At 33.7% G+C, this 27804-nt stretch overlaps 5 protein-coding genes across 5 annotated transcripts; 2 read left to right on the top strand and 3 right to left on the bottom strand.

The window, feature by feature from the left end:
• Positions 1-329: 329 nt before the first annotated feature.
• On the top strand, positions 330-1354 carry LOC125867566 (protein SOB FIVE-LIKE 1). The gene is made up of 2 exons (XM_049548113.1): positions 330-632; positions 720-1354. Exons 1-2 carry the CDS (start codon positions 614-616, stop codon positions 1118-1120), a joined length of 420 nt encoding a protein of 139 aa, XP_049404070.1. The 5' UTR covers positions 330-613; the 3' UTR covers positions 1121-1354.
• A 1902-nt stretch (positions 1355-3256) lies between these two features.
• LOC125866822 (6-phosphogluconate dehydrogenase, decarboxylating 2) lies at positions 3257-7501 on the bottom strand. The gene is made up of 2 exons (XM_049547185.1): positions 7354-7501; positions 3257-4926 (listed from the first exon to the last, which is right to left on the bottom strand). Exon 2 carries the CDS (start codon positions 4915-4917, stop codon positions 3460-3462), a length of 1458 nt encoding a protein of 485 aa, XP_049403142.1. The 5' UTR covers positions 4918-4926; positions 7354-7501; the 3' UTR covers positions 3257-3459.
• Positions 7502-8833: 1332 nt separating this feature from the next.
• LOC125869265 (serotonin N-acetyltransferase 2, chloroplastic) lies at positions 8834-9636 on the top strand. The gene has a single exon (XM_049549833.1). The coding sequence runs from the start codon at positions 8918-8920 to the stop codon at positions 9500-9502; it is 585 nt and encodes a 194-aa protein (XP_049405790.1). The 5' UTR covers positions 8834-8917; the 3' UTR covers positions 9503-9636.
• A 1780-nt stretch (positions 9637-11416) lies between these two features.
• Positions 11417-16394, bottom strand: LOC125868219 (chaperonin 60 subunit beta 4, chloroplastic-like). Its single transcript, XM_049548853.1, has 14 exons — positions 16175-16394; positions 15960-16085; positions 15402-15539; positions 15229-15324; positions 14799-15041; positions 14485-14719; positions 14004-14173; positions 13562-13639; positions 13398-13469; positions 12658-12762; positions 12392-12484; positions 12183-12275; positions 11798-11930; positions 11417-11667 (listed from the first exon to the last, which is right to left on the bottom strand). The coding sequence occupies exons 1-14, from the start codon at positions 16328-16330 to the stop codon at positions 11621-11623; spliced, it is 1785 nt and encodes a 594-aa protein (XP_049404810.1). The 5' UTR covers positions 16331-16394; the 3' UTR covers positions 11417-11620.
• Positions 16395-23439: 7045 nt separating this feature from the next.
• On the bottom strand, positions 23440-24222 carry LOC125868912 (F-box protein At5g18160-like). The gene has a single exon (XM_049549476.1). The coding sequence runs from the start codon at positions 24220-24222 to the stop codon at positions 23440-23442; it is 783 nt and encodes a 260-aa protein (XP_049405433.1).
• Positions 24223-27804: the final 3582 nt, after the last annotated feature.

Genomic DNA, 27804 nt, shown 5'->3' with positions numbered 1-27804 from the left:
AAGTGGGGAATGCTCATTAAGATAAGAAAGAAATAAACAATAAGAGAAAAAGTTCACCCTTTTCTTGAATGGTATATAGCAAATCATGATATAAATAGCACAAGATGAAATAACGGTCAAAAACATATCTGAAGTATCACTTGTTTGCGAGTTTATTCCTACCTGAACTATCACCAACTATTTATCAAAACATGTTTTGAAATTGGCGTTTGTATTCAAACACTTGGTTTGGTCAGCATCGAAGTGTTTTTGATATATAGTTGGTGATAGTTTAGGTAAGGAAACAGAAACACCTAATAGTACATATCAGATATGAAACTCGTAAAAAAGTGATACGCCAGTGTGTTTTTGACCTCATATAAGAAGCCAAAAGACAGTTGGATTCAGTGCATATATCTCACATGAATTTAAAAGTTCTTATATCTAAAGAGTACTGTGATAGGGCCTCTTTTATCTATTCAAGAACATTGGGACTTACTTAGCTATTTCTGGTGTGGGGCACTCTTCTTTGCACTGCTATTTCAGAACTTGCTTCTCTATTTATGAGATAGACACTGTGAGTAAATATGATGATATATCAGGTGTGACAGATAAGTATAACAAGTGAACATGCATGGAGGATATGAGTAAAGGTTAGTCTTTTTTGTTCTTTTTTTCTTTGAATGGTTTTCAGTTTTCAGTGAGGGTAATGGAGTATCCTAAACACCCTGGAGGAACAGAAGAATGCAACAGCAATGAGTCTGGTTGGACGATGTATATCGGTTCACCTTACCGTGAGTATAATCAAGGAGATGACGATGATGAAGGAACTCCAATGAAGGGTGATGATCATGTTGAAGATGGTGGTAGCGATGATTCCATGACTTCGGATGCTTCATCTGGTCCAAGTCATCAAGGAGTAGTACTATGCACAAACATAGAGCAAATTTATGGAAAGCATGTGGAAAAAGATATCAGGAAGTTCTCAAGCAAGGAACAACTACAGCAACAAAAACAGGCAAAGAAGAAATTGTCTGATAAGAATACAAAAGCAGCAAAAGAAGATTCAGGACATAAAGCAAAGAGTGGCAAAGGTTATGGTTATTGCAGATCAACAACAAGGGGAAAACATGTGAGTTAAGAGCCAAAACCGAGACGTCACAATCACTGTAAATCCTTCTGCTTTGATTCCCATTTCTGATATTTCACCTTTGTTATTAGAGATCCTGTATAAGATTAGGTAAACCTATTCAGCATATGAACAACAAATGTAATACATTATATATCCTATAATGTCAAGATTTAAGAGTCTGTCATTCCTGATGTAAATTTTCACATATCTTCAAATGTCAAGTTTTCATCTCTTTCTTCTCGATCGATAAATCTCTTTAATCAGTCACTCTGTGAGGCAGGAAATTGAGGAACTTGTTATAATCTTTCACTTCTATTTTTGTTCAAATAAGAGTTAGTTTTTCTGAGTTTCTTGTTTTTAGATATTCTAAGCTTGTTTTCGAGCTGCTTCAACCGTATTGGTTGGAGAACTTACCTCATAAGAAGAACTGTAAAGTAAATGTAGCAAGAAAAGTAAATTATGTCTAAAAGGATCAAAGAAAGGGAAGTGATGGAGTACATGAGAAGGAGTGAGTTCAAGTCCAAAATGGTTCGAAAGGGAAGCAGCCTCAAAAGCTTAGTGTCCTTCAAGAATGTTAGTCTACGTGCACCTCAAGTATTCTTCCGTGTATCTACTACCTCCCATCAGCACAGGTATCGAGTAACTCTAGCCACCAAAACTTAGGCAGATGGGAAATCACCTACCTTTGTTGTCTCTGCAGGGCCTATCTCCAAAGTTCTCCCCTACTTTATTGACCGCTAGACCACACCCTTGGGTGCACGTTCAAAACTTACATTTACTCATAGAGGCAAAACCTCATTTTCAGGATTCACACAACAGAGTGAAAATGACATCTCATTTGTTACTTTCTACTGAGGCAATAAGCAAGAAGTAGCAAATCGATATAGTTAAAACTTTTGATGAACCAACCAGCCATGTGACGAAAAGATATGCAGAATTGACAATTCAAACATCTGTCACTAGCTTGCTAACATCTTGAGTTCAGGCTACGTGCACCATCTACAAACAGACAACCTAAGACGATGTTAAGATAGCTACGTTTCATGTTGCAATAATTTGAAGGTGTAAAAATGAGTTGTCTATATCATTAGTTAGCAAATTAACTCAGACAGAATCAAATTTACAGTGACTCAATCAGATATAAGAAACTAGTAAAACAGATGAATGTCTAAAAGTAAGATCAGTGTAGAAAGTAATGGAAATTAAAACGACAAACCTATAAGCTCCATGGATCCTGTTGGACAATGACAGTAATAAAGATGCATAGGCATTGACAAACAAGTCTCAGTAAGGCCAGCTGCTTACTGAAAATTTGCTCATGAGAAGTTAGAGGCAGAATTTTCCACATCTGCCACAAAGTTAGAGGCAAAAGAGAGTTGTAATACCACTACGTAGCCATCATTTTCGTCTAAGTAAAATCAATGGGAAAGAGGAACTGATGGACAAGAACATACATACGAGAGGAAATTAATTTTTTGAAGGTTTAAGCTTGCGAATGTTTGACTTGATGATAAAGGTTAAGGGAACTCTAGTTCCTAGAAAGATTTAAACCTCAGAAAACACACTGATAGGGGCCTCCAATGGACTTGATTAGAAAATGCAGCAACTTTAGGCTTTGGCATGATGATAGTAATAGGCAAAGGGTGTTTATATTGCTTACTGGACTTGCCAACAAAGGTTAAGGGAATTCGAGTCATTTGCTTGATTCAAACTGCAGAAAACACACTGATAACAGCGTCTCACCCTAACTTGCTCACTTAGCAAGCAACTCAACTTAACATTTTTGTTTGATAAAGAAAGAGATTAAAATGATCAGTCCAAAAGTTCATAGCAGGTTCCCAATCATCCCTAAATTATGGGGAAACTTGCCCTGTTTATGTTATCTGATGTTATATCAGAAAAAAATCCAGAACTCTTCTTGCATCCAGTACTTAACATTTGGCACCATATCGAGAGGTCAATACCAGATCTTCCATACCAGGGTTGATCCTAGCAAAGGTATTACTTTTATTCAGTATATACTAGCACAGATCATTCAAATGAATCAGACAATATGTAGTGAACGAAGAAGATAAATGTATTAAATGGTCAAGGAAAATGAGAATGCAAATCACCATAGAGCAAAAGTAATGGCTGATGAAGATCTAAGAGGCTTATCTAAAACAAGAAATAATACTCTCTCTGATTGTACGACAGGTTCCAATAACTTGGAAGACATAATATGAGAGAACAGCCGCCAAGGCCTACAGGTACAAAATAGGCTCCACAACAAACATATAAAAACTTCCAGCAGTGACAACATGCACTTTATTCAATTAGGTCAATGACAAGAACGTAAACAGCAGAGCTCAGATCTTCGACTGTTTGGCAATCTTGAACCACTCAGTATGAAATGACCCAGGCATATCAGTCCTCTCATAAGTATGAGCACCAAAGTAATCCCTTTGAGCTTGGACTAAATTTGCAGGAAGCCTTTCCCTCCTGTACGAGTCAAAGTAAGCAAGACTTGAAGACATGCCAGGTGTGCTAATACCCGAGGTTATAGCTAGGCAGACCACTCTTCGCCAGGCAGACTGGCGTTCAACTACCTCCTTTGCAAACTCTTCATCCACAAGTAGGTTAGCGAGATCTGCGTTTCTGTCATAAGCTTGCTTAATACGATCCAAAAATATGGCACGGATAATGCAACCACCTTTCCAAATCCTGGCAAGCTCCCCTAGTTTTAAGTCCCAGCCCTTCTCAGCACTCTTTGCCCTTATCAAATTCATTCCCTGAGCATAGCTACATATTTTCGAAGCATAGAGTGCTTTTCTGACATCGTCAATCAATTGCTTCTTATCCACAGACTGTTCAACAAGGATGTCGCTGACCCCACAAGATTTGAAAACTTTGGCTGCTTGCACCCTTTCATCCTTCAATCCACTAAGGAATCTGGAATCTAGGGACGAGGCTATTGTAGGAGCAGCAATTGACAGTTCAGCAGCTTGTTGAACAGTCCATTTACCAGTACCTTTCATTCCAGTCTTGTCTAAAACCTTGTCTACCAAATGTCCATCTGCTTTGTCATCCTTGATTCCAAATATATCAGCTGTAATTTCAATCAAGAAGCTCTGGAGCTCTCCGTTGTTCCATTCTGAGAAGGCTTGATGCAATTCATCATTAGAGAGCTTCCCAACAGATTTCAGAACGTCATAAGCCTCTGCAATCAACTGCATATCACCATATTCAATTCCATTGTGAACCATCTTAACAAAATTTCCAGAACCACCTTTACCAATGTATGTAACACAAGGTCCACTATCAGGAACTTGAGCAGCGACCTTCAGTAAGATATCTTCTATGTACTTGTAGGCTTCCAAAGAGCCTCCAGGCATCAGTGACGGTCCATTTCGAGCACCCTCTTCACCACCTGAAACTCCCATCCCAAGATAACGAAGACCTAACTCAGACATTTCTTTCTCTCTCCTCTCTGTGTTCTCATACCATTCATTGCCACCGTCAATGATACAGTCTCCTTTCTCCATGTAAGAAGATAGGGTTTTGATGGTCTGATCAACTGGTGCTCCAGCCTTGACAAGAATTATTATGACGCGAGGCTTTTGGATAGAGAGGACAAATGACTCTGGGTCATGAAAGCCATAGAGAGGAAGATTTCCTTCATTTTTAGCTCGTTCAACAGTCTCATCAACTTTTGAAGTGGTTCGGTTGTAAACAGATATAGGGAATCCTTTCTCAGCAATATTGAGAGCAAGATTTTGGCCCATAACAGCAAGGCCAGAAAGACCAATTCTTGTCGGGGTAGCCATGTTGTGTACCTATGACCAGAGGATGGGAAATTAATGAAACTGAAATCATGAAAGGTACAAGCAGCAATAGCTTATAGCAACAACGAGAACAGATAATTAGAACACATTTTGGAAGGACATTTCTGCCAGCATCCACTCTCATTATCACTTTCCGTATGGGTTATTAGTTCTAGGATTAAGCTAAAGAAAGAACCAAAAATCATGATTCCTACCGTATTCCCCTCAGTCACGACACGAGTTTAAACAACAAGTTGACTTCAATTTGGCAAAAGTTGCTCAATGAAAGGGAACAATTTGATTATTTGGAGTCTTGTAAAGATGCACAAAGAGTGAGAAAGATCAATGGTTAGAAATAGATTCAACTATTTTTTCTGTCAAACCATTAACAGAGAAATGACTATTCAGATACCTTAAACTGAAAGGGTACAGAAACAATTTATAAAAACCAATCCACAGAAGCAAAAGTGAAAAAATTGTTTCCGAATTGCTTTAATAAACTGCAGGAAGGAATAACAGAATCTGATGACAGAGCAATATGAGAAAGTGCCAAGAAAAAGACAACTATTGTATAATAAAGAAACAAAAACATCTTAGATCAGATATGGATGAAACATAAAAAGAAAAAGTTTCAAACTTTTTGCAAAAAACACAAAAAGAAAGCTACACCGAAAAGAGAAAAAACAAAGAACAAACTTTAAGAATCCTAACTAAGTGATCCAACAACACAGAAGCTCAGGTACCATAAATCTTGAAGATTTTTTTTTTTTTAAGCTACTCAACCAAAGACACCCAAACGAAGCAACGAGAAAAACCAATATCAGAATTTAAGAATTAAAGCCAACTTCTTCAATCACATACTAAATCACAACATAAAAATCAGAACTTTAACAGATTAAACAACACCAAGAAAGCTACTAATGATCTTGGGTTGTTAAGATCTTTAAATACATAGAGAATGTGTAAAGACACAAGTTTAATGTGTTGATTCATCTACCCCAAGACCCCCCAAATGAAGCAATGAGAAAAACCCATATCAGATATCAAGAATTAAAGCTAACTTCTTCAATCAAATACTACTACATCACAAAGTAAAAATCAAAACTTTAACAAATGAAACAAAACTAATAAAGCTGCTAATGATCTGGGGTTGTTAAGATCTTCAAATACATAAAGAATGCATAAAGACACAAGCTTAATGTGTGAATTTACCCACCCCAAGACACCCCAAATGAAGCAATGAGAAAAACCCATATCAGAAATCAAGAATTAAAGCAAACTTCCTCAATCAAATACTACATCACAAAATAAAAATCAAAACTTTAACAAACGAAACAAAACTAATAAAGCTACTAATGATCTGGGTTGTTAAGATCTTCAAATACATAGAAATGCATAAATACACAAGCTTAATGTGTTGATTCACCTACCCCAAGACATCCCAAATGAAGCAATGAGAAAAACCCATATCAGATATGAAGAATTAAAGCTAACTTCTTAAATCACATACTAAATCACAAAACAAAAATCAAACTTTAACAAATTAAACAACACTAATAAAGCTACTATTGATCTGGGGTTGTTAAGATCTTCAAATACATAGAATGCATAAAGACACAAGCTTAATGTGTTGATTCACCTACCCCAAGACACCCCAAATGAAGCAATGAGAAAAACCCATATCAGATATCAAGAATTAAAGCCAACTTCTTCATTCACATACTAAATCACAACATAAAAATCAGAACTTTAACAGATTAAACAACACCAAGAAAGCTACTAATAATCTGGGGTTGTTAAGATCTTCAAATACATAGAAAATATGCAAAGACACGAGTTTAATGTGTTGATTCACCTACCCCAAGATACCCCAAATGAAGCAATGAGAAAAACCCATATCAGATATCAAGAATTAAAGCTAACTTCTTAAATCAAATACTACATCACAAAATAAAAAACAAAACTTTAACAAATGAAACAAAACTAATAAAGCTACTAATGATCTGGGGTTGTTAAGATCTTCAAATACATAGAATGCATAAAGACACAAGCTTAATGTGTTGATTCATCTACCCAAAGACACCCCAAATGAAGCAATGAGAAAAACCCATATCAGAAATCAAGATTTAAACCAACTTCTTTAATCACATACTAAATCACAACATAAAAATCAGAACTTTAACAGATTAAACAACACCAAGAAAGCTACTAATGATCTGGGGTTGTTAAGATCTTCAACTACATAGACAATGCATAAAGACACAAGTTTAATGTGTTGATTCACCTACCCCAAGACACACCAAATGAAGCAATGAGAAAAACCCGTAACAGAAATCAAGAATTAAAGCAAACTTCTTCAATCAAATACTAAATCACAAAATAAAAATCAGAACTTTAACACATTAAACAGAAAACAAAATCAAGAAAAGCTAAAATTACCTCGTAGAAGTCGCAAAGAATACTTTTGAAGAAAAAATAAATGAAAACTTTAGGATCTGAGGGTTGTTATAAGATGTTCAAATAAATAAGAGGACTAAAGTGTGTGAACTCACCTACCAAAAAAAGTGACAGAATATTTCGAGAAAATAGACTTTGAGTGTCAAATTATTTTACGGATTGCAGGCAAACTATAGCTGCCCACGTGTTTGATATTTATATTAAAGTTAAATTAAATTTATATTTATTAAAAATATTTTTTATCGATAAATTAAATATTAAATATTTATCACTATTTATATTATCATGAATATTTTATATGAATTTCAAATATCTCTCATATTTTTTTGAGTCATTAGTCACGAGACAATAATATCATAAAACTTTGTACTTTTCTGTCATAAAATAATATAAGCATGATTGGAATGATTCTTTAATTCTTATACTACTTGTTTGATAAAAATTTTACACATAATATCAAATAGATCAAGGTTTCATAATTTTTTTTCTTACTTTTTTTTTTGGTAGAAAATGAAATATTATCAATAGTTAAACATCCGATGTTACATTATCTCGGTTATGGACTAACTTATAATATTAATTTACTAGATAGTAATCTTTCACCAACAAGGGTTGTGATGGAGTGATAATTATTTTTTCATTCTTAATCAAGAGATCTTGGTTTCAAGTCCCTTACCCCCGAGACTTTTCAGCACGAGTTTAGATTTAATCAAACTCCAATGTGAATATCGAACAAGGTGTTAATCATTTTAGGTTAAGGTTGCAAATTTTAGAAATTGAAAACATGGTAATTATAGTTAAGAATAAAATACAGTAATATTCCAATAACCCAATCAATTTTTCCTCATTTGGAATCCCAAATTTATACATTAATCAACTCGAATATCATATTTATCATATGTCATGTCATCTAGAATATTCTTTCATATTTTAATTTCTACAAAGTATAAAATAAATGTTGTTAAATACAATTGGTTCCTGTATCTAGTTTTTAATACTTATATAATTTGGAAAACATCCTTGTCTGAGTAACAAACCTTCATGTTAGTGGTTGGGTAGGTAATAGGTTGATGATAAAATACTCAAACACCAATATAGGTTGCGGAATAATAATCGATATTTCTTCGCTCTTAGTTAGAAATTTCGAATTTAAAATTTAGGCATGTGATTTTTTTCTTTTGCTAGAAGTGTTGTCCCAAAAATAAGTTTCACAATGCGTAAAATTAACTGAACTAGACTTCCGTATAAATTCTGAATATCAAATAAAAAACGTATTCGATCAAGATCTTCTTGAAAATAATATGTATTCGTACATGTTGTCTATAAAAAAAAATGATTCCATTCTCAAGACTCAAATTCAACATCTTCATTTGAAGAACAAAAGAGTATTTCATTCTCGAGACTCAAATTCGACATCGTGAAAGAGTATGTATCACTTCACGGCAGTTTAAGTTGCATGAGAACCACACAAAAATCCTATCTACGTAAACTCATCACTTTGAGCTCTCTATACCCCTCTTTCTCCTTCTTCCTTCCACCATGAACAATGCTTCTCTTTAACCCCATCTCCACCTCCTTCACCCTCAAACCCACCGCCCACCACCACAACCACCACCGTAACCTCGCCGTTTTCTCTCAAATCCAACCCATTCCCATTCCAATCACCACCACAAACCTCTCAATCTCCGATGAATCTCTCCGTACAAAAGGATTCAATCTCCACCGTACGATCACCAATCTCAACCTCGACCATCTCAACTCCGTCTTCGTTGCCGTCGGATTTCCCCGACGCGACACAGAGAAAATCCAAATCGCATTAGAGAACACCGATTCACTTCTATGGATCGAATACGAGAAAACAAAACGGCCGGTGGCGTTCGCCAGAGCCACCGGCGACGGCGTATTCAATGCGATTATATGGGATGTTGTGGTGGATCCGAATTTCCAAGGGATTGGATTGGGGAAAGCTGTGATAGAGAGATTGGTCACCGAGCTGTTACGTAAAGGGATTACGAATATTGCTCTTTATTCGGAGCCCCGAGTTCTCGGGTTTTATAGGCCTTTGGGTTTTGTTGCTGACCCGGATGGGATCCGAGGAATGGTGTATTCTAGGAGAAAGAATAAAAAATAGGTGATAATTTTTATTTTTTTTGTATTTTATTGATTTATAAGTGATGTGATTAATTGTATATTTTGTTTTAATGGAGTAATGTGCTAGTTGTATTAGTTCATTAGAAATAAAACGAAAAATAATTTAAGTTTTACTGACAATGTATGAATTATTTGCAAGTAATTCTATTTAATAACATTAGTCGATATCGTAGAATAAATGGCACACAACTTTCTATAACAAGTTAAATTACATTGTCGGCATAAGAAGATCATTGTATATGTATACATTTGTTCAAAATGCATTTCCTTTTAATGCGATGAGCTTAAGCAAATCATCTAAAACGTACATACACTTTATCCCATCGAATAGAAGATACTCAGCGTCGCACAACATAGGGATTAGCACACTTTCGGGAAGAACATAGAATAGAAGAAGATCCAGCATGCAGAACACGGCGATCATTACAAATTCACGAATTAGAAATGTTGTAATATACTCTTTCTCATAACTTCTCAAACCAGACCAACCCACTAAAATGCAAATAGGGATAAAAAATGTGGTCAATATCACGAAGAATAAAGAGATATCGTCTATACCCAGGGCCGTCTTAACCCCTAGGTCACTAAAGCCATCACTTTGGGCCCCATATATTTTGGGGGCCCCATTTTTAAAAAACAACTACTTATATATGTTATTTTAAAAAAAATTATATGTACTATAATTGTTATGATTTCTACTAAGGAAATTGCATATGAGATAAAAATAAATCTAAATTTCGTAAGAAACAATTTGATGAATATATGGATAGCGAAATCACAAAGTCCGTTGAAGAATGTTTTAGAGTTGATTGCTTTATATATGTAGAGTAGATCAAACTATTTTTTCACTTCAAAATAGATTTGAACCAATTAAGCAAATGGAAATATTTTTGATTTCTTATTTAGTGGTAAAATATTGAGATCACTAGATGATGAGAATTTAAAAAATATTGTCTTAACCTTGAACTTTCTTTAACACGTACTCCCTCCGTCCCTAATTACTTGTCCACTTTTAAATTGGTACACCTATTAAGAAAATAATTAATGACATAGTGAATTTACCATTTTACCCCTATTAATTATGAAGTGCATGAAAAGTTCTACATTTTTCAAAATAATTAGTCATTTAATTGAGGGTATAATAGGTAAAAAGAATTTGTTTTTTCTTGATTTGTCAAAATGGACAAGTAATTAGGGACAACTATAAAAAGAAAAGTGGACAAGTAATAAGGGACAGAGGGAGTAATAGTTATTCTAATATTGAGGGTTTAGATTTATTTTTTGAATTAAAAGTGTTAAGGGAAATAATACAAGTAGAAGATAATGATCTAATGAAAATACTCAATCAAATAAAAAGACTTGATTCTTTTCCATATAAACATATTCCTTATAGAATAATGTTAACAACTCCTGTAACCGTTGCCTCAGTCGAAAGAAGTTTTTTCGAAATTAAAATTGATTAAATCTTCTTAAGATCAATAATTTCTTAAGAGAGATCGAATGAATTAACTATATTATCATTTGAAAAGGAATTATTAAACACATTGTTTATAAAACAGTACCTGATGACTTCACATAGTAGCTAGAAAAGTACATTTTAAATAAAAATATATATGATGAAAAAAATGAAATATCAGGGCCCTTATTTTAACTTTCGCTTTAGGCCCTCAATGTTGTTGAGTCGGCCCTGTTTATACCCAAATAAAAATTGATGTTTTCATAAGGAAGTCATCGAAGGCTTTCCACAAATTGAGATTTGGCCGTAGAAGGATCGAATTGTTCTTCAACTAGCAAGTATGTACATGTTCTTTTAGAGATATGAGAAACTCGAATCTGTCACTTGAGAGGCCTAGCCTGATGATCCGATCTGTCACTTGAGAGGCCTAGCCTGATGATCCGATCTGTTCTTTTAGAGATATGCGGAACTCAAATCTGTCACTTGATGGTGAAAATGATCAATTTTTTTTCTTCTTCACGGTTGAGGTTTTCGTCAGCAATCATGGAAGAAATTGTTAGAAGATCGCATCGCTATGATGAGCTAGTAGTACCTTCTTTTGCTCCCAGCAAAATAATTAGCTATATCTCCTTCATGTCTGAACTAAAGACCAGTTGCCTTAAGACCTGATAGACCAGAGAGCCTTGGACCTACAAATCATTTACGCGATAAAACTATTGGATTTTGGGAGTTAAATTATCGACATCAGACCACATACAGAGACACGGAGAGAGTTTTAGACAATTAACTTATTATAGTTGTTGGTAGGACGAGGAGTACCTGAAGTTGGCATTGGTGGTGGTGGTGGTCTTATTTGTCTAGATACTGGTTCGGGGATGTCAATAACAACAGCATCTGATATCAGGAAGGTCTTGGCAACTGCGGCTGCATGCTCTAGGCAACATCTAACAACCTGTTTCACACATAACTTCGTAAGATTTCAAAGAAGTTTATGTTGCACTAACAGAATCAGACTTGCTAACCATCTAGTATAAACTGATAAATAGAGTCCGGGGATATGTGTTGGAAAACAGAGTTGTGTTTTGTAGTATCAGTTGCGATGTTTGATTCCTTCTCCAACCATACTACGAGATATAGTTTTTTGGTGAAGGCGAAAGTGGAGGACTCTCTCCCTTCACATTAGACAACATATCGATTATCTTACCTTTGTAGGATCCAAAATTTTGGCAGCCATCAGATCTTCATATCTGTCTCTTGCAGCATTATATCCATATTTCATGTCATCGACTGACAAAATCTGCAATTATGTTAAAAATTCAAGTTAACCACCAGATAACGTATTTCCGTTTTGAGTTTAATAACTTAGTTGGCTGAAACAAACTGCACAAATAATGACCAAACATTCAAAGCTACCTTCTCTACAACAATGCTCCCATTTACACCAGCATTCTTTGCTATCTGTTTTGCCGGATAGGATAGTGCTCTTTTGAAAATATCAGCTCCTATCTGCGAATAATTCAAGGAAACTGTCAGTCCAGAGATCAGATAAGCTAAAGCAACACCAGTTGGAGAAAACACGAATATCCAATGCTCGTGATGAAAAGCAAGCAGTTCAAGAAACTGAGAAGTCAGTTAGTTTAATGAAATGAAACTGAATAAGAATCATCTATATTATGAACCTTCTGATCCTCATTGTCCAACATTTCTTTGATAGCATCCACCTTTGATGATAGTCTCAGTAGACAACAGCCACCGCCCACTACTACTCCTTCCTCTGTAGCAGCCTGAGCAGGCAAAGTAGAAAAACTTACTGCTTTGAATAATGGTCACTTTAAGAAATATAGGATTAGATATAAGAAAAAATAGTGGAATAAATCCTAGGAATGAGACTTTACACAATATTCCGTCTTACTTAAGCGCTTTTAAAAAAAAATCATGTCAAAATACTGTAAGTGTAGTCAGGGTCAGATGCACAACGTGGCAGTGAGATTGGCGCACCCATTGCCTTCAACTTGAATTATAGATATGCAGTTGAAAAATTTCTAATAACACAAAATTTATGCTAAATTTGTACTAATTGTGACAAAGGAGTTGAGGATGCTTTGGTGTTTCGCATCGACCAACATAAAAGCCTGATTCTGACTTTACCTTTCTTCAAGGGTACTTTTGAAAGATGAGAGTGTTCATAGAGGCAAATTCAGAATTTAAACGTTATCAGGTTCTAGAACAGAACTTTTTTTTTACTTTTTTTTAGTGCTGATTGCTGTTTTAAGATATTAAAAGTTATTATATAAAGTAATCGGGATGACAAGTGGCTATGCTTGTGTCTGATACTTCAAACACAAGCAGAAAATATAATCATAATAGATCATGTATAATCAGCCATGGATTTTAAGTACTGGGAGAAGGGGTAAATTACCCGAGCTGCATTTAGGGCATCCTCAATCCTTAGTTGTTTGTCTTTCAACTCAACCTGTGTTTGTGCTCCCACCTACAACTTATACAATCAAATATACCGTGGGTATCAAAAACATTTTATAATATAAGTTGATAAGATGCCGGGATGGATAGATCTTTTGTTACCTGAATGATGGCAATACCACCGGATAATCTTGCAATTCTTTCGTTCAAGATTTTCTTTTGGAATTTTTCTTCTGTGTTCTGCAAAAACAATCAACTAAAGATCTGTTCTGCAAGTTTAATATGGTGACTAGTTTCTAGAAAACCACTCACCAGAAAAGAGAAGAAAAAAAAGAAAATCATTTGTATTTGTGAAGGTGAATTTGGATGAAATCAGTTCATTTAAGACGGGTGTAATATCCGTTGAGGAATTCACCCTAATCAAGTTTACTTTACTGTTTGGAATAGATGGTGCTCTCTATGACACAATGTGCTCAGGCCTTCTGTATATCGAGCTGTATATTTGCAAACTGATGAGATATTTATGTATGTCTTAGCTCTAACACTACTTCTAAGTCCGTCCATAAGACTCGTGCATCTATCAGATGTAACCATAATGACACACCTCAATGAGATTTTGTATCTGAGAAACTCTCTTTGAAACAGCTGTTCGTGTATTTCCGTCAGTAACTATCAGTGTAGAGTCTTTCGTAATCACCACCTTTGAAGCACTGCCCAACAAGTCCTTGTGGGCATTTTCGAGAGTCAACCCCATGTCATCTCTGATCACAGTTCCTGCAGAGACATGATGAGTTAAGTATGTGGATAGTCCAGTTTATGCAAAAAACTGTCAATCTTTTGCGTCTACTGCCCACTGAAAGTTCTAAAATACCATAGAATTGTAGTAGAAATTTAGAGAATAATAATATTGACAGGATTCATAAAGTTCTGTTGGTTCAACCATGAAGGAGACTGAAACTTTGACCTATAACATCTCTTTAAAAACTATTACGTCTGCGTTAATGGTTGATGGTTCTGGAGAGACTAAATGAAATGAGGTGGTAGATATAAGAAACTAACAATTTCTGCTTTGCATATGTCACTACCTCCAGTCAAGATAGCGATGTCATCTAAGCAATGACTCTTGCGCTCCCCGAAAGATGGAGCTTTTATTGCAGCTACCTTTAGGACACCCCTGAGCTTGTTCCTAATCACTGGAGCCAGAGCATCTTGTTCAATGCCCTCTGCGATTATCAAAACCGGGTATTTCTCCTTTACTGCATTGTCCAAAATTTTTACCAACTCCTTCGGGTTTGAAATTTTTTTATCAACCAAAAGCAACTGCAACATAAAAAAAATGTATGCACTATAAACACCTGATATACAACAGGCACTAGTGCTTAACACAAGAAGTCTCTACCTTACAATCGTGAAGCTCCGCAATCCTCTTTCGTCGATCAGTTACAAAATAAGGTGACAAATAGCCACGATCAAACTGCATTCCTTCGACAACTTCTAGATTGGTTTTAGTAGAGTTCCCTTTCTCAATTGTGACAACTCCTTCTCTTCCAACCTGCCTAAGAGCTTCTGAAATCATGTTCCCGATGGCATAATCATTGCCAGCACTAACAGCCGCAACATCTTCCAACTCGTGATCCTCAACCTGCAAACGTCAAAAGACATGTTGAAGATGGTACAACCTCATAATAAGTTAACGATATGGTACTTTGGCCTAACTCAACCCCAAAAGAAAGCTGTTTTAAGCATATTCTTGACCAAACGCTTATGTCTCTCCGTCTAATTTACAAAGGGAAAGTAATTTAAAAGGGGAAAGTAATTAGTCCTTATACCTCTCTGGACATCAACTTGAGCTCAGAAATGAGGGCTTTAGCAGTTTTCTCAATTCCACGAGACACTTGGACAACATTTGCGCCCATTGCAGTAACCTAGAGAGAGATACTAAGTAATCACCAGATATAACTGAAATATGAAAGCAGATTATGTTATTCCATTTTATTCAAACCTTGACACCTTCAGCAATCAGACCTCGAGCAAGCACTATAGATGTTGTGCAACCATCGCCAGCAAGATTATTAGTCTTGGCACCGGCTTCTCTAACCAACTTTACTCCGACATATTCCAGAGGATCGTCCAGCTGAATCTGTAGTGAAAACAACGTGTATTAAGGTACATATGTAAGAACATGAAGCACCACTAGTCCAACAAAATCAACTAGTGTTTTTGCTTTTTTGTAACTTGATAACATTGTAATAGCTATTCATTTACATATTCATAAGTTACATAAATTCCCAATATAAATCGACACTCATACTTGGCCTCACCTGACAAGTAATCACTCCAATTTTGAGAGTGCACATATAGACACCTGTCTCAACTGACAACTAAACAATCCAACTCGCCCTCATCCCCACTATGTCTCGTGGACACCCTATGCTGACATGGAACATAATTTTTGGAGGTGTCTAGACAATCATTTGGTAAGTTGAAGCGTTCAACTGACACAATGAGTTGAGGTATCTACGTGTGCATACTCATAAACAATGCTTGTAATGTACCTTACCTCTTTAAGAACAGTTTCACCATCATTAACAATCTTTGGAGGACCATACTTATTTCCAAGAACTACATTTCTTCCTTTTGGACCCAAAGTTACACCAACCAGCTCTGCCACCAAATCCACACCTGCCTGGACAAAATTTCACCCAAGTCAAAATCTTTAAATTAAAAAAATTAGCAAAGATTCAAGAAAATAAAGAAAAAAAAACCCATTATGACCAAAAGCTTCTTTGTTGTAGAACCATCATGATTAAAGTACAATTCTTTAGCCATAGCTCTTGTGTTCAACATAGAACAAGAAACCCTTTTAGAAATTCTGTTTACTGAACCATTTTTCAAAGTAATTGCAGGTAAATGATTCAAACAACAACTCATTTTTTTTTGCTGTTTTTTTTTAAGCTAAAGGCTACTGAATAGAGGGATAAGAAAAGATATTAACTGAAAATATCAGTCACAAATATAAAAAATCTGTTTTTTATTTGATGCTACAAATTATGAGCAGAAAAAATAAAATAAAATTTGGGCCTGTGATGTTGTGGCCCAAAACAAAGAAAGTTAAAAGGCCCATTTGGGATCCTTCTATTATTTTATCTTCTTCTTCAATCTCATTCAGACGACTAAGAGAGGGTTGCTCAGGTGGTAAGTCTTGCACCCGCCAACTCTAACATTAAGATAATGAGTTCGAGTCATCAGGAGAATAAAAATGTGGGAGCTTATAGGAAGCGTAAAAAAAAGAATGTCACAATTGTTGATTGTATACAATAAAGTTGGATGTGAAGAAACAATGTGTCCTTATATTTTCTTGGTAAACCTTTCTACGGTGTTTAGTTGGTGAGTAAAAAATATATCATGGCTCTCCTTTTTATTATAACCGTGGTGTTCATTCCAACTTGTGTGTAATACATCGACTAATTTTATGGGCCATGGGGTACCTGCTACGTCTCACCTATAAAAATACCGTATAACTCTATCCAATAATTAAGATTTGGACACATGGAAAGAAATGACCTAATATTTTATATTTCGCAAGAATTTCAATTAATTAATGATATAGGAAGTATCCATAAAGCTCTTATTCCTTTTATACAATAGGCTAATTTGTATTAATTAGAGAGGTGCAATAAATTCAAGTTCTCTCATATTAAACAAGATCAAAAGAGTCAAGTTGTTAATTTAATCATAAAAACAAATAGTTACATAAATTAAAAGCAGTAAATACTTTAAAATCAAGGCAAGAATAGAATATGATCCACAAAATAGCAAAAGTTTATATCGAAAGCACATAAGCAAAACATAATATATATATCCCAGAGGAAATAAGATAAAACAAATACTCTAAAGTACTATTTAATTCTTCGGATAAACTTTAAATCAAGGATTTTATATATATATATATATACCAGATTTTACAAACAGTCTTACATAAAAAAATTGGCTTAATTGACAATCTTGAAAGAATATCAACCATAATCACCCATGGAAGATCCATAATCCCTGTGGCATGAGAGATTCTTCTTCCTTCGCAACATGAGTTTTTGATGTCCATGACCGTCATTTCCTTTGAACAAAAATGTTTGCTAGTTTTGATGGTTTTGGTTAGCTGGACTTTCATATATATGTGTATATATATATATGGTGAGCTTCAAGATTTTGTGAGAAGGTTCACAAAATCCGATAGCCATGGACTATATAAAAGCAAGGGAGTAACTTGGTATATATTTACGAAGTCTAAAATGAAACACGAGTGAAATATCATCATATCATATATCATATAGTACTAAAAGTGGGAACAAAAAAAGTTAAAAGTTGAAATTTCAAAATAACACTACAAAGTTGAATTACTACAATGATACCATTAAAACACGAAATAAGTTTTTCCTAATAAAATCTAAAATCTAAATTATTCAGCATTAAAACATGAAATAAGTTATTTTTTTAATATAATCTAAATTATCCATTTATGACAACGTACAAAACTGGATGATACTTGTTTTGTTACCTTTTCTAAAATGCATGTCTTCTCTTCTTTTTTTCCAGAAAATAATTAATTATATCAATTTTTTTACACATGCATCTTTACTTAAGAGCTAACTTTTATAATTTTCATATATTTAATCTTCTTATTCTCATTTCTTAATCTTGACCTTTTAAATTTCTCACACAAATAAAAAAAATACAAATGAGTAATTATTCCTTAAAGATAAGAAATTAAAGTAGATACATGTATCTTTTATAGTTAATTTTCATGCTTTATCCTTTTTATATTTATTTTAATACATTTGACCTTTCAAATTTCCATGTAACTTTTCATATTATTGCAATTCTTGTCTTATAAATTTAACCTTTTCAAGGAAGACTTTTATTTACTACTCCTACAATTTTTGTGTGTTGGAACTCTAAATCAATGAAATAATGTCACAATTTGTTGTGAAAGTTGTGAGATCTCCCTTATACAATCATGGAACAGACAAGAGTTTAGTTATTGAAGCATCGAAACTTGGTGTATTAGTTTTATTCTTGTTTGTAGTAATTAGAATTATAATGAGATTTTTCTATATCTCTTTATATAGTTGAATTGCTGATTTGTTAGCAACTTGCTTTAATTTTAGATTTTTTTTGTATGCTCAAACATAGACTATTTGTTATGTTCATTTTTATTTCAGTTTTCATTATAGAGCAAAGCAAACCTAATTGTCTTGCTCGTGTGTTTCTTTCTTCTTATTTTTTATTTTTTGTACTTTTAATTTTACGTGTATATGAACTTTCACCTTTAAGAATGAATTTGATAGAATGTTTACTCATTTTTTTTGTTGAAAAAAGAAGAAGAAGGTGAAACATATAGCATCGGGTTAATGGTGGATAAGTCATGTATGAAGAGACAATTAAACTCTATAAAAAATAGTAGTATGTTTATAAATATTCTGATTTTCAAACTATAAATTATAAGACTTTTTACACATTAATTTTTAATATTTATAATTAAATTATTAGTTTAAAGTGCCCGTGGATAAAAATTTAATATAATATTTTGTACACATCCATTATAATTATACAAAAAGTAAATAATCTCCTATCAAGCTTTTAATTGATGAAACATTAATATTGCACTACGGTTTGAATAAGATTAATCTCATGCAATCTTTTGATCTTCTAACACTATTCTATCAACAAAAAGGAACTTCTAACACTATTGAGAAATTTAATTTGGTTAGCTGTTATCTTGTCCCTTTTGCTTTACAAACTCATTTTTTGACTTATTAATAGAGTTTATTTTATTAACTTCTCATATGATTATCTCGGTGCATTCACTTGAAGGTCATGAAATTGGAGTATCACAGTTAATAGTGAGACAAAGTAAGAAACCTCAATTAGACAATTTGTTTAAAAAGAACTCAAATCACAATATTTAATAATGTTTATTTTTTTAAAAAAATGAATATACTCATAGGGGTTACACATGCAAAGCGCGTGCTCAGAAACTAGTCTTTATATAAAGTTAGACATAACAAAATCTGATTGCCATGGCTATATAAAGGCAAGAGAGTAACTTGGTATATATTTAATGAAGTCTAAAATGAAACACGAGTGAAATAATATCTTTATATAAAGTTGGACATAATTAACATCTATGTTTGATTTGAGAATTTTTTGGATTTAAATTGTTTGTTAGAATCCTCTTTGTATTTAAAGATTGATTCTTTGACTGATGATATATAAATTTTCCCCATAACCTTTATAACGTAAATGCCATAGTTGTGTTGGTTCACCAGAAAATAAAAGGAAAAAGAGTTTAAGTTCTATATGTTGATGATGTATAAATTATTAACGCAAATATCAATTAAGAATTGTTATTACCAATTATAAAGAAAATGGAAAGTCTAATTTTTTAATGGAGCTCAGGTTCTGGTTTATTTGCCAGTGCAAACACACTCATAATTTGAAATGATAAATGTTTTAAATATTATTCGTGTGTCACATGGGTAAATATACTAGTTATCTTAATATTAACAATTAACAACATAGAAGAAAAACTTAAGCCATCTGATTCCAAAAACCATCAATTTCATCAATATTCATAATATAAAATAGTAATTAGCTTTTAAGATTTCTCTGTCCAGAATTCAAAAGCATCCAAAAACTAGTAAAAGTTTTATATCAGAAGCACAAAAGCAAAACACCATATCCCGGAGGAAATAAGATAAAACAACTACTCTAAACTATCTGAGTCTTCGGATAAACATTAGTGACTTGAAAGTCGTCCCCCATGATAGTCTTGAGTGAGTAAAAGCTTGGAGTGTATGTAATCGCTGTAATGACCTTACCGTAAACATAAACCACCCTGAAACTCTTCATTTTTGGGTTGTACGAAGCTAGCTTTCTGCCACATTGAATTAAGATTTCTCCATCTTTCCACATAAGTATCAGTTCAAAATTAATGTGAACCATACCACGTGGAATAGAATCCACCAAAATGATTTCTTTAGTCCATGATTCAAAAACCCCATACTCTTTCATCCACCAGATATCAATATTAGTGGATGATGTGTTGTAATAATCAGTCAAACATAAATAATTGCCCAACTCTACTAGCTTCAAGTTCCAGGGTGGAGTTACCAGTCCCGGTGGAGCTGGCAGGGACTTGACCTTTTCTGTCTCAATATCGAAGGAGTAAATGATGTCATTTTTTTCGCTATCCATCCAATGAAGAGCACCATTGATATTAACCTTGTCAAACTTATCATACCATACAGGACACGAAATTTCACCCACATTTCTCCATTTCTCACCAACTCCAAAAGTATAAATCTCCAATTCCGATACTTTAGTAACCTTTCTAGCTACAAATCTCAATACCTTATACTTTCCAGACGCTTTGCTAAAGCAAAATCCATAAGTAACACGCCAAACACTAATCTCCCATTCAGGCAATTTAACTTCGAAATATTCACCCAAAAGAGGATTACTAATATAAACAAAATGTTTCTCAATTTCTGTTGAACCATTCACGAAACAAGTGAATCCATTACACAAACCAACTAAAAACACTCTCCTTGGAGGGTAGTGAAACTCAGGGGTCAATTGAATGGGTCTGTTACAACGGCAAGCATAATAATTATACTCTGCTTTGATTTCTAGAAGCGAAGGCTTGCCCACACCATCGAAATGATAAATGCATGGGAATTTGAGGGATCTTGTTTGATACATTTTNACAAATCTCAATACCTTATACTTTCCAGACGCTTTGCTAAAGCAAAATCCATAAGTAACACGCCAAACACTAATCTCCCATTCAGGCAATTTAACTTCGAAATATTCACCCAAAAGAGGATTACTAATATAAACAAAATGTTTCTCAATATCTGTCGAACCATTCACGAAACAAGTGAATCCATTACACAAACCAACTAAAAACACTCTCCCAGGAGGGTAGTGAAACTCAGGGGTCAATTGAATGGGTCTGTTACAATGGCGAGCATAATAATTATACTCTGCTTTGAGTTCTAGAAGCGAAGGCTTGCCCACACCATCGAAAAGATAAATGCATGGGAATTTGAGGGATCTTGTTTGATATATGTTAGCAAATAAAGGGTCGTAAGATAAAAGGTTGTACCAAAGCTTACACACAGTCTTACATCGGAAAATGGGCTTAATTGACAATCTTGAAAGAATTTCAATCAAAATCATCAATGGAAGATCCATAATCCTCATCCTCGGGACATGAGAGATTCTTCTTCTTTTGCAAGATGAGCTTTTGACGTCCATGACTGTCACTTCCTTTGAACAAAATGGTTTGCCAGTTTTGAGGGGTTTGGTCGGTTGAACTTTCATATATATAGTGGGCTCCAAGATTTTGAAAATTTTATTTCAAGCCAAAATGACTGTAGAAGTTGACTAGATACAATTGGATGACTTCTAGAAACATATTTAAGGAAAAAAAATTAAATGCTACTTTCCATTATTATTCTTTTGGACGACTTCTCAAAGTCAAAAAAACTAATAACTGACTTCTTTGAACATTTACCTTATTTAGCCATTTGAATCGGATGTCATCAATATTTTACCTTTTTAGATGAAGTTAATAATTTACCATAGAAAAATTTGAGATACCTTCTCTTACCTTATAAAGTAAGGAGATTGATACTTCTTTTTTGTTTTTAAATTATATGCGGTGAACGTTGATGCTATGTTTTATAGAAAGTGAAATAATGATAAGGAGTTGCAGAAAGGTCTTCGAAAGGAAAGCAACTTATCCTAAAAGAGTAGAGTGTATTATTTGGATTTTAATTTAAATATCACATTTATTTTGATTGTTATTTAAATTTACTGTACCATAAGTTTAAATTCATCATTAGGTAAGAAAGTCGGATGTGACAATATGTGTCCTTATATTTTCTTGGAAAACATTTCTCCAATGTTTAGTTGGTGAGTAAAAAATGTATCCTATAGACTCTCCTTGATATAACTATGGTGTTCGTTCCTACTTGCGTGTAATACATCGACTAATTTCGTGGGGTACGTGCTACGTCCAACCAACACAAATATCGTGTAACTCGATCCAATAATTAGGGTTTGGACACTTGGGAAGAAATGACCTAATATTTTTATATTTCACGAGAATTTCAATATATTAATTAATGAGATAGAAAGTATCCATAAAGCTTATTCCTTTTATACAATAATGTAATTTGTATTAAATAGAGAGGTGCATTGAATTCAAGTTCTCTCATATTAAGCAAGATCAAAAGAGTTAAGTTGTTAATCATATATATATATATATATTTATATGATTTATNGCAAACACACTCACAATTTGAAATGATAAATGTTTTAATTATTATTCATGCATCGCACGGGTAGGTATACTAGTTATCTTAATATCAACAATTAACAACATCGAAGAAAAACTTAAGCCATCTGATTCCAAAAACCATCAATTTCATCAATATTCATAATATAAAATAGTAATTAGCATTTAAGATATCTCTATCCAGAATTCAAAAGCATCCATAAAATAGTAAAGGTTTTATGTCAGAAGCACAAAAGCAAAACATCATATCCCGGAGGAAATAAGATAAAACAACAACTCTAAACTATCTGAGTCTTCGGATAAACATTTGTGAGTTGAAAGTCGTGCCCAATGATAGCCTTGAGCGAGTAAAAGCTTGGAGTGTATGTGATCGCTGTAATGATCTTACCGTAAACATAAACCACCTTAAAACTCTTCATTTTTGGGTTGTACGAAGCTAGCTTTCTGCCACATTGAATTAAGATTTCTCCGTCTTTCCACATAAGTATAGGTTCAAAATCAATGTGAACCATGCCACGCGGAACAGAATCCACCAAAATGATTTCTTTAGTCCAAGATTCAGAAACCCCATACTCTTTCATCCACCAAATATCAATATTAGTGGATGATGTGTTGTAATAATCAGTCAAACATAAATAATTGCCCAACTCTACTAGCTTCAAGTTCTAGGGTGGAGTTACCAATCCCGGTGGAGCTGGCAGGGACTTGACCTTTTCTGTCTCAATATCGAAGGAGTAAATGATGTCATTTTTTCGCTATCCATCCAATGAAGAGCACCATTGATGTTAACCTTGTCAAACTTATTATACCATACAGGACACGAAATTTCACCCATATTTCTCCATTTCTCACCAACTCCAAGAGTATAAACCTCCAATTCCGATACTTTAGTAAACTTTCTAGCTACAAATCTCAAAACCTTATACTTTCCAGACGCTTTGCTAAAGCAAAATCCATAAGTAACACGCCAAACACTAATCTCCCATTCAGGCAATTTAACTTCAAAATATTCACCCAAAAGAGGATTACTAATATAAACAGAATGTTTCTCAATATCCGTCGAACCATTCGCGAAACAAGTGAATCCATTACACAAACCAACTAAAAACACTCTCCCTGGAGGGTAGTGAAACTCAGGGGTCAATTGAATGGGTCTGTTACAATGGCGAGCATAATAATTATACTCTGCTTTGAGTTCTAGAAGTGAAGGCTTGCCCACACCATCGAAAAGATAAATGCAGGGGAATTTGAGGGATCTTGTTTGATACATGTCAGCAAATAAAGGGTCGTAAGATAAAAGATTGTACCAAAGTTTACACACCGTCTTACATCGAAAAATGGGCTTAATTGACAATCTTGAAAGAATTTCAATCAAAATCACCAATGGAAGATCCATAATCCTCATCCTCGGGGCATGAGAGATTCTTCTTCCTTTGCAAGATGAGCTTTTGACGTCCATGGTTGTCACTTCCTTTGAACAAAATGGTTTGCTAGTTTTGAGGGATTTGGTCGGTTGAACTTTCATATATATAGTGGGCTCAGAGATTTCAAAATTTTTTATTTCAAGCCAAAATGATTGCAGACATTGACTAGATACAGTTGGATGACTTCTAGAAAAATATTTATGGAAAAAAAATTAAATGCTACTTTCCATTATTATTCTTTTGGATGACTTCTCAAAGTCAAAAAAATAATAATAAGTGACTTCATTGAACATTTACCTTATTTAGCCATTTGAATCGGATGTCATCAATATTTTACCTTTTTAGATGAAGTTAATAATTTACCATAGAAAGATTTGAGATACCGTCTCTTACCTTATAAAGTTAGGGGATTGATACTATGTTTTATTGAAAGTGAAATAGTGATAAGGAGTTGCGGAAAGGTCTTCGAAAAAGAAACGACCTAATATTTTTATATTTCGCGAGAATTTCAATTAATTAATTAGATAGGAAGTATCCATAAAGATTATTTCTTTTATACAATAAGCTAATTTGTATTAATTAGAGAGGTCCAATGAACTCTATTAAACAAGATCAAAAGAGTTATGTTGTTAATTTAATCATAAAAACAAGTAGTTACATAAATTTAAGGCAAGTAAACACTTCAAAACCAAGGAGAGAATAGAATAGGATCCACAAAATAGTAAAAGTTTATATTGGAAGCACATAAGCAAAACATCATATCCCGGAGGAAATAAGATGAAACAAATTCTCTAAACTACTATTTTGATTTGAGAATATTTTAGAATCATTTCGTTTGTTATAATCCTCTTCGTATTTAAAGATTGATTCTTCGAGTGATGATGTATACATTTCCCTATAACCTTTATAAAATAAATGTCATCATTGTGTTCGTTCACTAGAAAATAAAAGGAAAAAGAGTTTAAGTTCTATACATTGACGATGTATAAATTATTAATGCAAAAATCAACCAAGAGTTGTTATTACCAATTATAACAAAATGGAATAGTCTAATTTTTTTAATGGAGCTCAGGTTCAATAAATGGTTCATTTGCCAATGCAAACACACTCACAATTCGAAATGATTAATGGTTTAAATATTTTTAGCACATCGCACGGGACGTATATATACTGGTTATTTTAATATTAACATCATACTAGAAAAACTTACACCATCTCATTTGAAAAACTATCAATTTCATCAAATATTCATAATACAAAATAGTAATTAGCTTATTAAGATTTCTCTATCGAGAATTCAAAAGCATGCATAAAATAGTAAAAGTTTATATCAGAAGCACAAAAGCAAAATATCATATCCAGAGTAAATAAGATAAAACAACTACTCTAAACTGTCAAAGTCTTCAGATAAACATTTGTGACTTGAAAGTCGTCCCCCATGATAATCTTGAGAGAGTAAAAGCTTGGAATGTATGTAGTCGCTGCAATGACCTTACCGTAAATATAAATCATCCTGAAACTCTTTATTTTTGGGTTGTACGAAGCTAGTTTTCTGCCACTTTGAATTAAGATTTCTCCATCTTTCCACATAAGTATTGGTTCAAAATTAAAGTCAACCATACCACGCGGAATAGAATCCACCAAAATGATATCTTTAGTTCAAGATTTAGAAACCCCATACTCTTTCATCCACCGGATATCAATATTAGTGGACAAGTTGTAATATCAGTCAAACATAAATAATTTTCCAACTCTACTAGCTTCAAGTTCCAGGGTGAATTTACCAGTCCTTATGGAGCTGGCAAGGACTTGACCTTTTCTGTCTCAATAACGAAGGAGAAAATGATGTCATTTTGTTCACTATCCATACAATGAAGAGCACCATTGATATTAACTTTGCCAAAATTATGCCATACAGGACACGAAATTTCACCCACATTTCTCCATTTCTCACCAACTCCAAGAGTATAAACCTCCAACACTGATAAGTTAGTAATCTCTCTAATTACTACTAATCTCAATACCTTATACTTTCCAGATGCTTTGCTAAAGCAAAATCCATAAGTAACACAACAAACACTAGTCTTCCATTGGGGAAATTTGAGTTCGAAATACTCTCCCAAAAGAGGATTACTAATATAAACAGAATGCTTCTCAATATGCGTTGGACCATTCGCGAAGCAAGTGAGTCCATTACACAAACCAACTAAAAACATTCTCCCTAGAGGGTAGTGAAACTTAGTGGTCAACTGAATGGGTCTGTTACAACGGTGAACATAATAATTATACCCTGCTTTGAGTTCTATAAGCGAAGGCTTGCCCACACCATCGATAAGATAAATGCAGGGGANAATGTGAAAAGGTTGTATTCTAATTAATATTGAGGAAATTTGCTACTATAATAATTACTGGCAGATGAACCATCTATTGCTTATCCGGTTCAATGCATATGATTATTAATAAGTTTTATATTTTAAAATTATAGTTGCTGGACTTTTAATGTTATCTTTATATAATTAAAATATTATTATTTATTAAGATATTTGATTAAATTTATATTTAGTGTAGGGATAAAATGGTAATTCAACTTTTCATTTTGGAGCTTCCCACTTATAATAATATATGATATATATATATATATATATATAAGAGAACCCTCAACCCGGTGACGTGGTGCCACCAAAAGGATTCTCTTTTTATTTATTTATTTATTTATTTTCAATACTGCCCTTCCCCTCTACAATAGGAACGTAGTTTCAGCCTTCAATAACCGCTTCTCCCGTTCATTTTATGACCACTCTTGCCGCTCTTCATTAACATTGTGCCTGTTTACAACAGCCAACCCGCCTATATATATGTGGCGCCCTTGCATTAGGGGCATATGCAGTTGTTGCTAATGCTTATTTAAGTTGCAGATGAAAGTATGTTTTTACTGGCTATTAACGGTAGGTTTTGGTTGCTACTTTCCATATATATACTTTCCATTTACTGTCTATTAAAGGTAGGTTTTGGTTGCTACTTTCCATATATATACTTTCCAGTTACCGGCTATTAAATGCTACTTTCCATATATATATACTGGGCTCCAAGATTTTGAAATTTTTATTTCAAGCCAAAATGACTATACACGTTGACTAGATACAGTTGGATGACTTCTAGAAAAATATTTAAGGACAAAAATTAAATGCTACTTTCCATTATTATCCTTTTGGATGACTTCTCGAAGTCGAAAACAAAAATAATTGACTTCTTTGAACATCTACCTTATTTGGCCATTTGAATCAGATGTCATTAATATTTTACCATAGAAATTTTTGAGATACTTTCTCTTACCTTATAAAGTAAGGAGATTGATACTATATTTTATAGAATATGAAATAGTGATAAGGAGTTGCGGAAATGTCTCGGAAAAAAAGTGACTTTTTTCTAAAAGAGTTGAGTGTATTGCATGGATTTAGTTTAAATATCATGTTTGTTTTGATCGTTACTCAAATTAACTATACCTTATGTTTAAATTCATCATTAGGTAATGATGAAATATCTCATTTTATGTTAACGATGGATTTGGTGTGATTATATCGGTACTTTAATATTTTTCATCTCATTTTGTTTTTATT

Source organism: Solanum stenotomum, chromosome 6 (genome assembly GCF_019186545.1).
Source record: "Solanum stenotomum isolate F172 chromosome 6, ASM1918654v1, whole genome shotgun sequence".
Lineage (NCBI taxonomy): Eukaryota > Viridiplantae > Streptophyta > Magnoliopsida > Solanales > Solanaceae > Solanum > Solanum stenotomum.
The sequence above is the reverse complement of the archived record's forward strand: the minus strand, read 5'-3'. Positions and strand labels throughout refer to the sequence as shown.